At 36.9% G+C, this 15055-nt stretch overlaps 1 protein-coding gene across 7 annotated transcripts in view; it reads right to left on the minus strand.

Moving 5' to 3' along the window:
- FAM120B (family with sequence similarity 120 member B) overlaps positions 1-15055 on the minus strand; it is a 66277-nt gene that overhangs the window by 37852 nt on the left and 13370 nt on the right. For all 7 annotated transcript variants that reach the window (XM_072409339.1, XM_072409344.1, XM_072409342.1 and 4 more), the window contains 3 exons: positions 12562-12663; positions 3967-4139; positions 2860-2952 (listed from right to left, as the gene is read on the minus strand). In XM_072409339.1, coding sequence (XP_072265440.1) covers positions 2860-2952; positions 3967-4139; positions 12562-12663 — 368 coding nt within the window. The remainder of the gene's footprint in view (positions 1-2859; positions 2953-3966; positions 4140-12561; positions 12664-15055) is intronic.

Consider the following 15055-nt stretch of genomic DNA (forward strand, 5'->3'; position numbering starts at 1 on the left):
TAGAAAGTTATCATTTAAATGCATGGGGTACACACCGGTGTCCATTTAGGAAGCACAGCAGATACCTTGAGGTCTTCTCAACTAATTAAAGGGCTTTGTGTATGATACTGACCATACCAAGCACAAAAGAGCAGCATAGCATTATGAATATAGTGCATACAGTCATATCGCCACTTGAATAAACTAATATTTTAAACATGACCTCAAATAATAAATGCAAAAAAGATTTACTTTTCTTTTTTTTTTTAAATACCATTTTAATAAATGAGAACAGGCCCCGCTGAGAAGCAAACTATAGACTATTAACAAACCATAGGCTCAATTCACAAAGTTAAAACAGAATCTTAGAGTTTTAATCTTAAAAAATAAGTTTTCTGTACAAAAAACTTAAAAGTTTATTTTTATATTGAAAATAAAAAATTACCCCTGCAGTGAGAGAGTATGCTAATCCCCCAGCTCCCCTGGCAGCGAGTGCTTTCCCCTTCCCTCCAACCCTTAGGGTGGTAGGCAGGTCCTGGGCATCCTCACCTACAGAGCAGGACTATTGGTCTTGCATGGTATGCAACGAAATCAGAGACTCCCACTAATATACAGAGTTCCGAAGAGAAGTGGGAGCAAGGGATAAATAAAAGTGCTTTTACTAGTATTCTAGGCAAAAATTATTAAATTTATTATTAAATTATAAATTATTAAATTATCATTTAACCTTAGTAATTTTCACCCCTTTATGAATAGGCTCGTATTGTGTAGGTCTGATTAAACCGGCTTCTCGGGGGCAAGTAACACCATATAATAATAAACCTTTCCCAGGTGGCTCCCTTACTATATATCTGAAAAAATAAGTGAAGAATGTATGTGACCACAAAATTGTGGTCTGTCAAACCATAATTCCCTATTATTAATAGTCGTTAAGAAGTTATGACATTGTGCAAACTGCAGGAACAATGCATTCTCGCCAAAGTCAAAGAGCTTGAAAAAGAACTGGCAGGTAGGTTTATTCTTTGCTCTAAAGTCTCTCTTCTTAGTCCCTAGTGTACACACTCTCAATACTGCATGCCCCCCATCAGCAACCTATTAACAAGTCTAAAATGTAGCTTACAAGGTATATACAACCTCTGGCATGGTGTAAGGAAAGACACTGAATAAAAAAGCCTAACAGGAAACTTGTGTTATAAAAACGAGGTTGAATGTAAATAAAAAGTCATATTCACTACAAGCACAGTAAAAACGACATCTATAGGTAACCATAGTCATGTAAACATTTTTAACTTTAAATGTCCTACCAAGTGAACTAACCAGGAAAAGCAATTTTACACAAATTGAACTAGAATTTTATTTTAACCACAAAATTCCTGTGATTATGTTTTTTTTTGGCCATAAAGCTATACTCTGTCCCCTATGATAGAATTTCATGGGGCCTGACTTTCCCTGATTTCACAGATAAGCTGCTGGCTGGCATTTTCAATGGCAGACCCTGGAACCACACAGAAAGGATAATGCTTTATAAATTGTGGAAAGTTACAAAAATCATTTCAGGTGGGTATCCTGTCTTAAAGACAATAATCAACCTGCCAAACCTTTTACATTCTAGATATGTAATTTCAGCATTACAGGCACTAAAAATAGAATTGGGGTGATCCCCAAAAGTATTTACACGGTAATAAACAATGATCCTCCAAACATACTTGTGTTCTATGCAAGGAGGAGAAGTGAAGGCACCCCTACATCCTCCTTAGAGTAAGGCTAAGTACACACGTCAGATGATTCTCATCTGATAATCGCCTCAGGCTAGTATTGAATGAGAATCTGACATTGTACAGCGCTCGTCTGATATCATTCATGGATCCCTCCTGCAGATCTCTGAACAATGAACGATTGCACTACAAATGAAGGGAAGCGAGCACAGCAGGATGCCACTCAGTCATTCTCCCCCCTGCCTTCTCCATAGAGCAGAACGACTCTGTATGTACAGCGCTCGTTCAGTCTTTTGTCATTGCAAAGGATCATGAACAATTCCTTTCCAATGACAATTGTTGAACATGGTTACGTAGCCTTACAAAAAGTGGTCTGTTATCTAGTGATCCGGCATGAATGACATTGTAGGACTGCTGTACTACTGCTTGACACGGACACTAATCTAGACACAGATTTAAAGGCATTTTTTTTTATTAACCTTATATCTTACCTGGTGACCAATGTCACTGAGAAAGAAAGTGATGGAAATACACAATTTTAATCTGTCACTAGAGCAAAAAAAAAAAAACAGGGGAGAAATGGCCAATTTGGACACTTCTGCCTGTAACAAATCTATAAAATATGAAATTCCCCTCACTTTGAGAAATTGTTCAATTATTTCCTGTTGCATTTTCAGGTTAAAAAGTCAAGGGAACCCCCGCCCCCTCCCCCAGCACACAGATAGCAACAACTCTAACAGAGATTTTTCCCTACAAAAATAGTTCTATGGCCTAATAAAGCCATTTTTGTGTTCTTGTGTGTGGCCAAATTAGGAATATTAAACACTTGCCATCTGAAAAAATAGACATATCCTATTATCTGTCTTTGGATAAGAATAGTTATCTGTACAGGAAAACCTGCAGCACTAAAACAGCTTTTATCAATTCTTTTCTGTCCCTTACTGTCTGCCTCAGGTGTAATGCTTACTTTTAATTTGAGAAAGGAAACCTTCTGTTGTCAATTTATTCTGTTTGTCATGGATGTAAATGTGCAATGAACTCTTATCTCCTTCCCTCTGGATAATGGTCATTTATCAGGAATACCCAAAACTAAAGGTCTCTCTGATGTTGGATGTGAGGTCAACAGAAGGGTAATAAAAGTTGACATTAGTGTAGTTGTCTTTACCTGTAAACCTTTGAGTTGAGATGAAGATTTTCCTGGAAGACATAATGCTTGGGCCAGAAAGGCTTCCATATCTGTTAGACTCAGACTTTCTACCTATTTATGAAAACAGAAAGATGCTGTTGTGATTCATAGCAAAATGGAAAAAAAAAAACACTTTAGAACTGATGTTTAGTTTGCAAATGGCTTCCAGACCTGCTCATCACAAAAATCCATAGCTCAGGGGGAAAGTACTGAAGTTATCACAGTATGTTGGTTAGAGAATTTTAGATACAGGAGCTGAAAACCTGCAAACTGATTTCATCTTGCAGCCAGAGGCTTCTGCTAATGTCCTTTACCCCAGACAGACGGTCTACACCCAACTACATTTATTTATTTGTTTTCAGCATATTGAGGACAATGCAGTCAAGTTAAACAAAGTTCGGACTTTTCAAAAATTATCATGTGTATGTTAAAAAAGTCTTTCAAGCGCTCAACCAACAGTAATGAAAGCAGCTACCCAGAGGGGTTAAATGTATTTACCATCTTGTTTCAGTCAACAACTTATGTATATGGCAGGGTCTTTGAACATGTTTTGTTTGCTAAAAGTTGATCCAGTCTAAATTGCTCTTAATAAAAAATAAATAAATAAAAAATATTTAGGAGTGAATATGAGCCCACAGATGGTAAAGTTAAACTTCAGCAAAAATGCATCTCTAGTTTTGGGAGGAATAAGAAGCATTGGGAGAATTTGCTTCTATAACAGCAATCTGCAAAAACAAACAACATGGAAGGTGATAAAAAAAAGAAGTGGGCAATCACTCAGCAATCACTAATGAACTAAACTTATAACTGTATTCTCTCTTCCCATAATTACGCTCCTTGCACTGCAACAGATCAGATTAGCTTCTGGTGCTGCTTCTTTCTGCCTGGGCCCTGCTGTACATGCCTGGATGAACAGAAATACACATCCTTTGGAAAGTAAAAGTTTTGCTTTAAAACAGACTGGCTAGATGGCCTATGGAGATTCTCTAGGTCTACAGTGTAGCAATGATACAATGGTTAGGGTAACCCAGACACTAGATGAAAACCTCCATAATTAGTAGCAGGATATTGCATCTTCCACCATACCTGCACTGCAAGATATATTAGTAGACAGCAGGTAGCAGCAACATGGACCTCCACGCCTCTGAGGTCCTCTGCCCATCTTTCTACATGGAAACAAGCCATGAATGTAAAGAAACGTCTTCTCTGAATGTCCAGATCTTTAGACAGCCAGAGACTTCTGGCAGTTGGCGTTCCACCTGCATATAAAAAGCAGAAGAGGTTATTTTAGCATTTTTTAGCAGATACATATTCACCTAGTTTCTGCATTACATTAAAATTAATCCACAGAAACTCATAGTAGGGGCTCTATTTATAAATCGGGGGAATCTCATGGGAATGTTCAAGGTCCAGTGTTTTATTGGCAGTAGTTGATTGCCACCAGCCCTGAGACATTAGTTGTGCTCATCTATTTTTATCACACAGCAGCAGTTACACCTGACAAATCATTCTTAAAGAAGACAGTGACTGGATGAACCAATTTATTTTTGTGTGATTCCCTTCGATAAGGTTGGGGGGGTGCTTGATCATTCTCTCCTCCACAGACATACATGTTCAAGTGTTAGCAACCCAGGAATTTGTACGTAAAAATTATCCTTTAACTTATAAGTACTTTAGCTGGATTGTGTCTACATATTCCATGTATATGAAACACGATTTTTAAAACAAAAAACTCTGACACAATCGAATATAAAAGAGTTATCATAGACACATGCATTACAATACACTGTATATTTTTTTGTTAAAATATAAAATAAATTATGTAATTCAAGGGGCTACTTGACTGTATGTAAACTGAATATATGGTTTATTTGGGCCCCAAATTGTAGGCCAGTATTAGAAGCTTATATCTCATGCAATGCAATATTTCACATCCAAATCACACACAGTGACTTCACAGGTTAACATTATTTGGAGGTATTTCATAAAACATTGAAATATTTTTAGGTGAAGCAGATATTCCTTATAACAAAAAACAGGTCAGGAAAGCAAGAATGCCCAGGGCTTCTCTTTTATACATTGGCATTGCTATGAAAGTAGAAAAGGGTCATCCACCTTTTATGGTAAATCCTCTAGCTGTTTTCTTTTCACCTAGAGAACACCCAATCCTGAGCCTGTAGGACATGAATTCTCAGCAGTGTCCATGCAATTTGTTTATGTACAGAGAATTACTACTGAATTACTGCAGCAGGTCCCACACTGATGGAGGTCTGGATGAGATCAGCATAAGAGCCAGAACTCAATGTCATGCCATATGCGTAAGTATTACTTTTCCTATTATACACCTCCTCATTCTTTATACCAGCGGTCGCCAACCAGCGGTCCGTGGACCACTGGTGATCTGGTGAAGAAAATTTTGGTGGTCTACAGAAAAATTTGGACACTCTGCCAAAAAGACATTTTCATCTGTTATGACAATAAAAACTAGGTAATGGTCTCGGCTTGAAATAAAAACAGTTCTTTGTCTTGCAGTAACAACATTGTAACCAAAAATCCATAAACTTATTTCAAACAAGCAGAAACAAATATCACACTAAAAATGTGTATTACTTAAATAAGCTTCAATTATTTTGTAATAATTAAACTAACTTTAAAGTTTTGTAATAATTAAATAAGCTTTAAACATACTGTTATGAATATGTGAAGTCCGAAAGGTTGGCAACCGCTGCTAAATAGCATGGTGTACCTCTTTCTGTATGCCAGGCTGTACATTCCCTAATTTGAACTACTTCATACAAAATTACATTACAGAGTCCTGTAGTAAAAAGGTAAGTAGAAAACTGGGGTAATCTGTGTTTGATACATGTATGATAATATGCTTACTTTGGAGAGAAAGAACAGTATGTGTTATCAGCATGAGTCTAAGCAATAGAAGGACAACAACTGTTCAACCTCAGGGGACCTATCACCTCTGTCTCTTAGCTCCAAGAGACATCCTAGCAAAATCAATCATGTTAAAAACATGGTAAATATAAATATTTCATAAGAAATACTATAGAGTAATGAATTAAGGACAAACAATTAAATGCACAGATGACATACAAATGTAAGAGTTGTTTTATTTACCCAGGATTTGTATTTTTCAGTTCATACAGGGATTTAAACGGCTATGAGGACAACAGTAAAAAAAAAGGAGCAGCATATATATAAGATTTTCTTTCTGCTATCCTGATCTATCCTACCATTTGCATGCTTCCTACACTGCAGCACACCTGACTGGCTCCTTGTGCTGCTTCTTTTTTCCTTTCCTCCAAGCTCGACTATGCACGCTGTACAGTACACTGCAAGAGGCTATTACCAAGAACTTACAGTGTAATATCTACCTTCCCTATCACCTCCCTAAAGGCTGATTATCTGCTACCGCACATGTTAAAAACAATAAAACAATGTAGGTCTATGAAACGAATTGACTGCTGTTTTATGGACAAATGCCTAATATCACCTACAAATTGCCATTTATGTAACTTGGCAGGTGCTGTCAGGCATTGAAAGGCAGGAGAGAAAGATATACAAACATTTCAACTGCATATTAGGCCAAAGTATGTCGCCTTTCCTAAATGCTTTCTTAACAATAGGGCATCATACCTGCTAGCAAACTGACCCTACTTTTAAGACAGGTAAATATAGGTGTTTATTTATTTTTACGTCTCGAATACCCGGTGTCGGCTCAGTTTCATTCATGGGGCAGGCTCGGGCCGAACGTCTGCCCAGGGATAACAGTGAACTTGTGCAAGGCTTGTGCTTCTAAGGAATGCAAAGTACATTTCAGAACTTACAAGGCTTTGTCTTCACACTGACTTAAACATATCACTCAGGAAAAGAAATGAAGGATCATTACTGACAATGACCCTGTGACAGTGGACGTCAAGCATTTATAAAAAGAGATTTATTTCCAGACCATGCAAGCCAGTGACTTCCTGTCCTACAAGACAATATGTACTAGCAAATAAAATCAAAAAAAAAAAAAACAACATACTGAAAATAATAGAAAGAGTTGTATTTGTTTTGCTGTAAAGCTCACTCTGTCTAGTCATTATGGGTATTAAGTTTTTAGCTAAATCAGTATTATATTCTTTAAACGCTGAAGTTTAAACTGCCTATATTTTTCCTTCCCTGGCTCCTCATTTCCCCTTAAAACATCCTAATGACATTTATAAGAATAAAACCTTTCCATCTTTTTATTACATGTCTTATTTTAGTCTCAGTGAAGTCATCATGAAGTCTCTTGAGAATGTAAGTTCCCCGGTTGTCAGTCTGATGCTTTGATTTCAATGCTGTGGGAGTCTCTGGCCCAGACCAAGTATAAAGAAGGAATTGTGATACTTTTTTGACATGCTTCTTCCGGGTCTGTGACTCATAAGTATTGTCAGCCAAGCAATGATGACAGCCCCTAGTATTTTTTATGATGAAGTCCCTCTTCACCCTGAGTTCTGAGTGGTAAATGCAATAATTGTTACATTCTTCTTTTTTAGCTTATGTATGCCTAAAATAAATGTAAACCCAATCAGTTCTAATCAAACTAAAGTTCCACTTTTACAAATGGACAGGCATCCTTTTTGCAATAAGCATTCCTATCTGTCTGATTGCTCCAATAGCAATCAGACAGATAGGATAGCAAAAAACACCGAGTTGCACATGCATCCTTTTTCAGGATATCCGGCAATCCCAGCTTTCTCAATGCTTATTGGGACTAAATAAAGTTCCACACGCCTCTGCGATTTGCTGGAACACCAAGGTTCACTCATTATTCTATCTTCTCCAGTTGTGGAAATCATGGGAAGATCATCTAATATTTATTAATTAGAGGAAAATATTGTGGTAAATCCTAAATTAATACATTTGCAACTTAGGTAGTCATTGGGCCTGCTAATAAAGGAGGACTCAAACCCATTGTGATCATTCTTTTATTTTTACACTGCTGGCTTGTGCCTGTGATATTATCAATTGTTGCTGCTAAAAATCTTTACTTGAATTAAAGGAGATTTACTGCCTTGGAACTGTCAGCATTGAAAGTGGCCTGGTGAAATTTCAGACAAAAGAAAAAAATGTTTTAGGGTTGTGTTTAGGCATCATATATATTCTTGTGTTTAAAATATAGGCAATCTTTGCTTTTTGAGGTATTTTCAGGTCTGCCAATACAATATCAGTCTATTATCCAATCCAATTGTCCAATCCTTAAACAGGAACCATACTGTAGCAGGACTTGCAGGACAGTACAATGGTGGACTTAAAGATAAAGCCTGGATTCACACATAAAACACACTGGAAATAATATGCTTGCATTTTAATGCACTGCATGCAATGCTTTTTTCTATTTATTTATTTTTTTTACACAGCAGAATCCAAAATACTTTTTGTCCTTAACTGTGTTGCAGCATGGTGGTTCATTTTAGTGCAACATTGTTTATGTGCAACATCTTTCCTTTTTACTAAGTGTACATCAGTACAGCATGGTGGTGTGACCTAGGTCAATTGGAAATATTGGATTTTAGTTTGTCATTGCTTTGGGTTTAAACTAAGCTATGCATTTCAATGAAAAAGTGTGAATTGGTCATAAAATCCTAAACACATTTAATTTTGTGATGCCCTTACAGCTGCTTTTCTGGTTAAAAAATGCCACTCTATAGCGACTCTAACTATAGCAGCTCCTGGACTATATGTTCCTGGACGCTCTGGGACCCTTGTGCTGCCGAAGAGATCTATGTGTGATGATAGGGTGGTTGATGACGCTACAGGGTATGCACCTGCCATTGTTGAGCTGTAAAAACTATAGTATTTAATTCACATAGAATCAGTAATTACATTTTTTTATCTGAGATTTGCATCAACAACCTATTCAATGCCTTAAGCTTCCCAAGCAACAGCAGGGAGGAGATGTCAATTATCAAGCAAGTGCATAAAAGTGCAGCTGGTCAGGCCCATGCCTGACCTAACTGATGTGGGAACATTAAGAGGGCAGTCTGAAGAGTGGTCTTAGGAGCAGGTGGACAGAAGAAAAAGACAGCTCTTTAGTGCTGGCCTTTACAATATACTTAACATGTTATAGCACCTATAGCTTCTATTACGAAAGCTGAAACATTGTTAGCAATACCATTATTAGTTCTGGATAAGATGCAAGCTTTAGAAATCTATACCTTTCTAGTACCTGGAAGTCAACATTTATTAACATTTTTACCTGATAAGGACAGCGTAGGGAGTTATTAGATCATCTGTCCAGTTTACAGCTGTCTACGCTGCGCAGCTCAGTTTATGATCCCGGGTCTCAGGAACTAAGTAACTCTTGTGGGGATGCCAGGATAATGTACACCATTCTGGCCTAGCCAATTAAGATAGTTAAAGTTCCAAAGTCCAAAAGAGGAATGGGTAAAGATCCAGGTGGAGGTGGTGAGTTAGGATAAAAAACAGTGAACAGGCCAGTAAGTATATCTCATTGTAGAAGTAATGTTGGATGCCCGTTTTGCAAAAAAGAACCTCAGAACAAATAGGAGCCCCTGATCTGATTTGCTTAATAGTCTGTACACACAAAATAATTTGTATGCTTTTGCTCAGTATTTGCCAACACATCTGATCTGCCAACATTTGACTGAGGACCAAAAAAATTGATCAGATTGGAAGTAAACTTTGTATTGGTGTACCTGGTTCTAAAGTTGCCAGACAGCAAGAGGTACAGCCAGAAGATTTTTGCTCCCTTCTACTGAATACACCTCTTATATCAAATTTTCAATCGGACCCAGCAGCCGAAGGGGAAGCTGGGATGTGCTGGGTATCCCGCCATCCTACTTAGAGCTGTGCATGTTTAAACAAGCCAGTCCTAAATGACTGAGGAACCTTTTTCATTTGTGTATTAAATAAAAATTTCAAAGTGAACCTGACATGGGAGACATATGGGGGCTGCTATTTTCTTCAACAATATCTATTTGCTTACCTGTAATGACCACCCACTCACAGGCTTTAATATTCTGTGCAAGCATGCAGATAAGAAAATAAGTCCATGTTCAAAAGTAGCCTCCATGCTTTTCTCATGACAATTTTAAATAGATAATGTTGTTGCTGTTATTACAATGGCACAGTGTAAACACAAAAATTTAAAACACAAAATTGTCTTAAAAAAGTGTTTTTTAAAGGCTCAGCCTACAATAAAAAGGCAGCAATACTTACCGGACTTACTGTTGGCATCATCATCTTCATGCTTTCTTATTAAATTAAGGTTGCTACAGAAATCAGCATCCAAAGCACTTCTATGAGTTAAATGGTACCCCTCTGCATTGCATTGTGGGTATTTCCACCAACCTCAAGGTGACTACTATGTCTTGTTGTGATGTATAGGCTGGCAAACAGACCCATGGAAGTGTAGGCAGCCAGACAGGGAGGTATGAATACCTCCAGGCAGTATTTTTTAAAACAGCGATTGACTCAGTTTAAGACGACAAAATAGACAACAGTAGTCAGTATGGGACATATTGAATTAACTGCTGTCATTTAAAACACATGAACCTGGAAAATGTACCTCCATTGAATACTTAGTGAACCTCAGACTCCCTGCTTTAGAAATAAAATTACATGTATGTATAGCTCAAACAGAATCACTGAAACTGAATAAACACTTATATTAGTTACTGTTTTGTATTATTAAACACTTTCCATATTATGCCTTGCACTGTTGAAAAATGTGATAAAAATGTTTAGCACAGGAGTCCTAATAATAATAGTCTAAAAATGTATTTTTAAAAAGCAATGTTAATAAGTAAATATGCCTTAAAAGCGGAAGGTCAACAAAGCATAGGAACAAGCCATAGCACATTGCAAAGAATATAATTGTCAGTGTTCAGTGATAAGGGTCAGAGCGTATATATTTAAAATCAAAAGGTATGACCGTAACATTTAAATAGAACAGCAATTTGTCATGACTTATAATAGAGTCTCTGCTAAATGTGTTTCTCCATTTCACAGTGACCCACCACACTACATTAGACAGATGTCAAGTAGAGCCTCGCAGCCATTAGAGATATACTAAGTAAATCAACCAACAACAAGGATAAATGAATCCATAAAGTGTACTATTTGTGCATTGCTGAAATTCAGCTACTGAAGGCCAGCCATCCAAATGAAAGGATTATCCCAGTTTTGCACACATTTTTACATAATACTTGGTGTAATGTACATATTCCCATACCTTTGAGTAGATAAAAAAGTAAAAATGTACTTGGAAAACAAGCAAAGAATCTGTCCCTTTTACAGCACTCAAAGGCAAAAACAAACAATGCGTTTAAACAGAGAGGTATTTGTTTATTGGGGTGATTAAACACATAACGACCACTTACTTCTGATCTGCTTTCAGGGGATTAGGAGTGGGGAAGAAAGCTAGAGCAGGCAGTTTTCTTAACAATTTACATAATCAGTCTCACGCCTACATAAAAAGACGTTTCTCCCTGTGTAATTACCTGTATAAAACATTTAGAAATATTTTGTAATAAAACATTTTATCCTATATTGTTCTACTTAACTTTTTTATAAGGAACTCAAAGTACAAGTGTGTTCTGTTAGTGGGACTTTATTTAAATTTCAGGGTTTGTACAGGTATTTTTTAACCATTTTACCCCAAAGGAACCTGAATAATTTTACAGTCCCAAGGATCCCCTAAAAATATATTAGCCGGGGTCAGAAAGAAGCATACCGCTTACATTAGTAGTCAGTCTGACTGGCAGAATGGCACCTTTACAAACAACTTAAAAAGATCATTGATGTCAAGCTGCTGGTTCTGCCAGGTAGCTTGGAACCAGAACTATACAGAAGCCATCAGGTGGAGGTCCAACAGCTACAGCGCAGGGAACCCCTAGCAACCTCTGGAGGAATCTTGGTTGAAAACGGCTAGCCTATATATTTGGTGGCCCTAATGGGGGTCCCTATCTTTCCTGATAGAATTTGGGTTGCCACTTTTGGCAATTTTAATGTCCTGAACAACTACAGCTGTATGCAAAGATTTAACAGACTATTTATATCAAGTAACAGATTGCTACTTCTGATATTTAAAAAGGGCGATAATATTTCATACAACTGCAATCAGTGCTTTGATCATCCACTGCATTTACACTAAATTAGCAATCAGAAGCTCACTTTCTTGAGGGGAGTACCTGATCTCCACATTTCTGAGCTGCAATAGCGACTTGAAAGTGGCGATAAGCGGACCTTAGACTTTGAATGTGAGCTCGAATCGCCTGTTTTCAAAAATGGTGATCAGGGTGTTAAAAACACCACTGATCACCATTGTGGTCTATGGTTTGCTACACTTTAATATTGACACTTCATAAAAATAGTGAGTGGGATAGGAAAAGTAATATTATAAGTATTAGTGTAACATTCAAATATAGCCTTTGATTTCTAATCACTTACTAAACCAATATATGTGCAGCAGTAGCAAAAAATATCTCCCTTATATAGGGCTCTATGTTGGAAAGCACTTTATATAAAACATATGAGTAAAAGTCTTATGGTTATACTTGTCTAGGTTTTCAGAATTACTAAAGAAAACTTAACTGAATCCCAGACACTCCACGAAAAAAAGAAAACTTCAAATAAAGAAACCTTGTAGATCCACCAATATACTGTATGTAACAAAATCACCTGGAATGGATAGTGGAACAACCGAAACACGCTCTGGTGTCTGCAGGAGGTTTCCAGGGTAGACATACCACTCATTAACCATAGGAGAAGTATCTGGTGAGCCTAATAGAGAACCAGAAAAAATACATTTTAGATTTTTTACAACTTTCACTGAAAACGAATATCTGTATTTAAATATATACTGCTTATAGAACACCTTATACTTCCACCCCCCACAGAGGGTTTATTATGACCTGTGCTGCTGGAGGTTTAACAGATCCCTGACCTATCTGACAAGAATGGTCATGGTAATCCTCTGCTAATAATGTTCGTGTCTCACCACTGACAGAAACATAGCACTGTCCACCACCTGTCCCATGGGACAGGAAAATTCTGGGGGTCCACTCACACCTGTCCTGTTGTACAGCAAAACTTCATTTTAACTAGAACTCTTATTCTTTCCTATGTGGTTTAGTTTACATGCAACATACTACAGCTCAGTGCTTTTTTTTTAATTTGACTTTTTGTGTTAAGCAGGTCATATGTATCATTCATATCTGTGTGTAGCATCTGAAATAAAGAAATATCTACTTTTTTAATGCATGGAAAAGAGCATCACAAACACAGAATACAAGGTGGAAATTGATCCAGATGATCCAGAAGAAAACTTTTTGTTTAATTTTGTACTTTTGTACTACTTTTCCTATTATATATCTGAGATCATACTTCTCCCAAGTAAGGTTTTTTAGTACTTCTAGACAATTTACCCTGAGGAAATGATAAAACAAAGAATATAAAGAAAATACCTTTGATATAAATTCTGTATTTAAATATTAGGCAGATCAAGAGGTATAGCTAGTAAAAAGTCATGCTGCGTCCTTTGCTCTCTAACTTCTTGAGCTTTACTATTGGTCAGCAAGGTCACCTAATAAATCAAGGTCCCCTTGAAAATTCTCTGGACTGATGCAGTGCCTTAACACATGAGCAGTAACATAGGTTGCTCATTCAATATGCAATGCACTGTAATGGCTGCATTAGGACATGACCTTTTTTTGGTAAGTTTTACTATAACATCTAGTATATGTGTTGTGATGCACCAACACTGCAATCTATGTAACAGTGCATTGTAAATGAAATACAGCAGATTATGTGTAAGAATAACTAAAACTTAATTTTTAATTGGCTAGTGTCAAGAAGTTTTCTCAGTACACTTAAAATACCCCACTCATTCTGTGATACTTTTTTATTTTTTACACACTTGAGTTTGTGTGTAGCTGATGCCAGTTACAGAGTCTGCAGTCAAAGAGGAAAGGACATGCACATGCGGGTGAGATTCTCTATTATTTTTTTCCCCTGAAATTGTATTATGTATTATTGCTAGGCAATCTAGCCTGTGCACATGTTTTTTCTGTTCTCCTTGACTGCCTGTTGGACTCTAAAGTAGGGTTGCTCAAATTTCAAGCCGAGTTCCAGCTGTTTACATAACAACAGGTTTGCTGCAGCAGCAGGAAAACAGACTGAAATAATAACTTGTCACTTGGTCTAACCCCTCACCACCCTATACTAAGGAAAAATACTCTTGCCTTTACATATAGTTTAGGAGCATTGCTTTAATGTGAAGTAAAAAGCCAGCTACAATCCAATAGCATGAAGTAGGTTTCCAGTACCAGTACATAGGCATGTAGGCAATATGATTTGACTAAACAAATTTTGTAGATAACAATATGATCTTTTTGGCAAGCAAAGTTTACAGATTTTAAGCTTTGCTTATTTTATTGGTCCAGGTTTGTAATAGACTGACTTTAATTAAGACACAATGCCACACTTTTGGTACCCAAGCCCCTATTAATTACTGCAAGATCTGGTTGCACTGCTAGTGAATATTACCGCATTGCATTGCCAGTGAAAACATCAAAAAAGCTATTTAAAAAAAAAACAAAACACAAAAACAGTGCAGCTCATATGGCTGATTGTATTAAACATATTCAATATGTAATATATTTGAAATTTGTCAACACTAAACTACAAGAAAAAGAAAGAATAAAGTAAATTATTAGCACAGGGAAACATGTGGTGGCTTACTTGAAAATGACCAAAAAACATGTTTAAAACAAGTATCATGCTTTTCTATATTCAACATGTCAAGCATTATGCTTGCCATTGACAAGATGACTTTCTAGCTTATGCAATGATTTCGGCAACTGCTCCAGTTATGTTTGTGTTGTTGTGCATGAATAATATTGATTACAAAGCAGAAGGAAGATAAAAACCTAAAGGGCACACTGGAAATGTTTCCAGTTGTAGGAGAAATTGCTTTCATTGTTCTATGAGCTACTAGATAACTTGCACAGAAACTTCAGTACCCTAGAAAAGTGGATGAGTGGAAAAAGATGGTTCTCCATGAATTTGCCAGCCATGACCATGGAAAGACCACTTTACTGGTACATTCTCCTCTTCCAACCAACATAAAATAGCTTGAAAGAAAACTTCAAAAGTTTCGATCTTGATTTCAGTC

Source organism: Pyxicephalus adspersus, chromosome 4 (genome assembly GCF_032062135.1).
Source record: "Pyxicephalus adspersus chromosome 4, UCB_Pads_2.0, whole genome shotgun sequence".
NCBI lineage: Eukaryota > Metazoa > Chordata > Amphibia > Anura > Pyxicephalidae > Pyxicephalus > Pyxicephalus adspersus.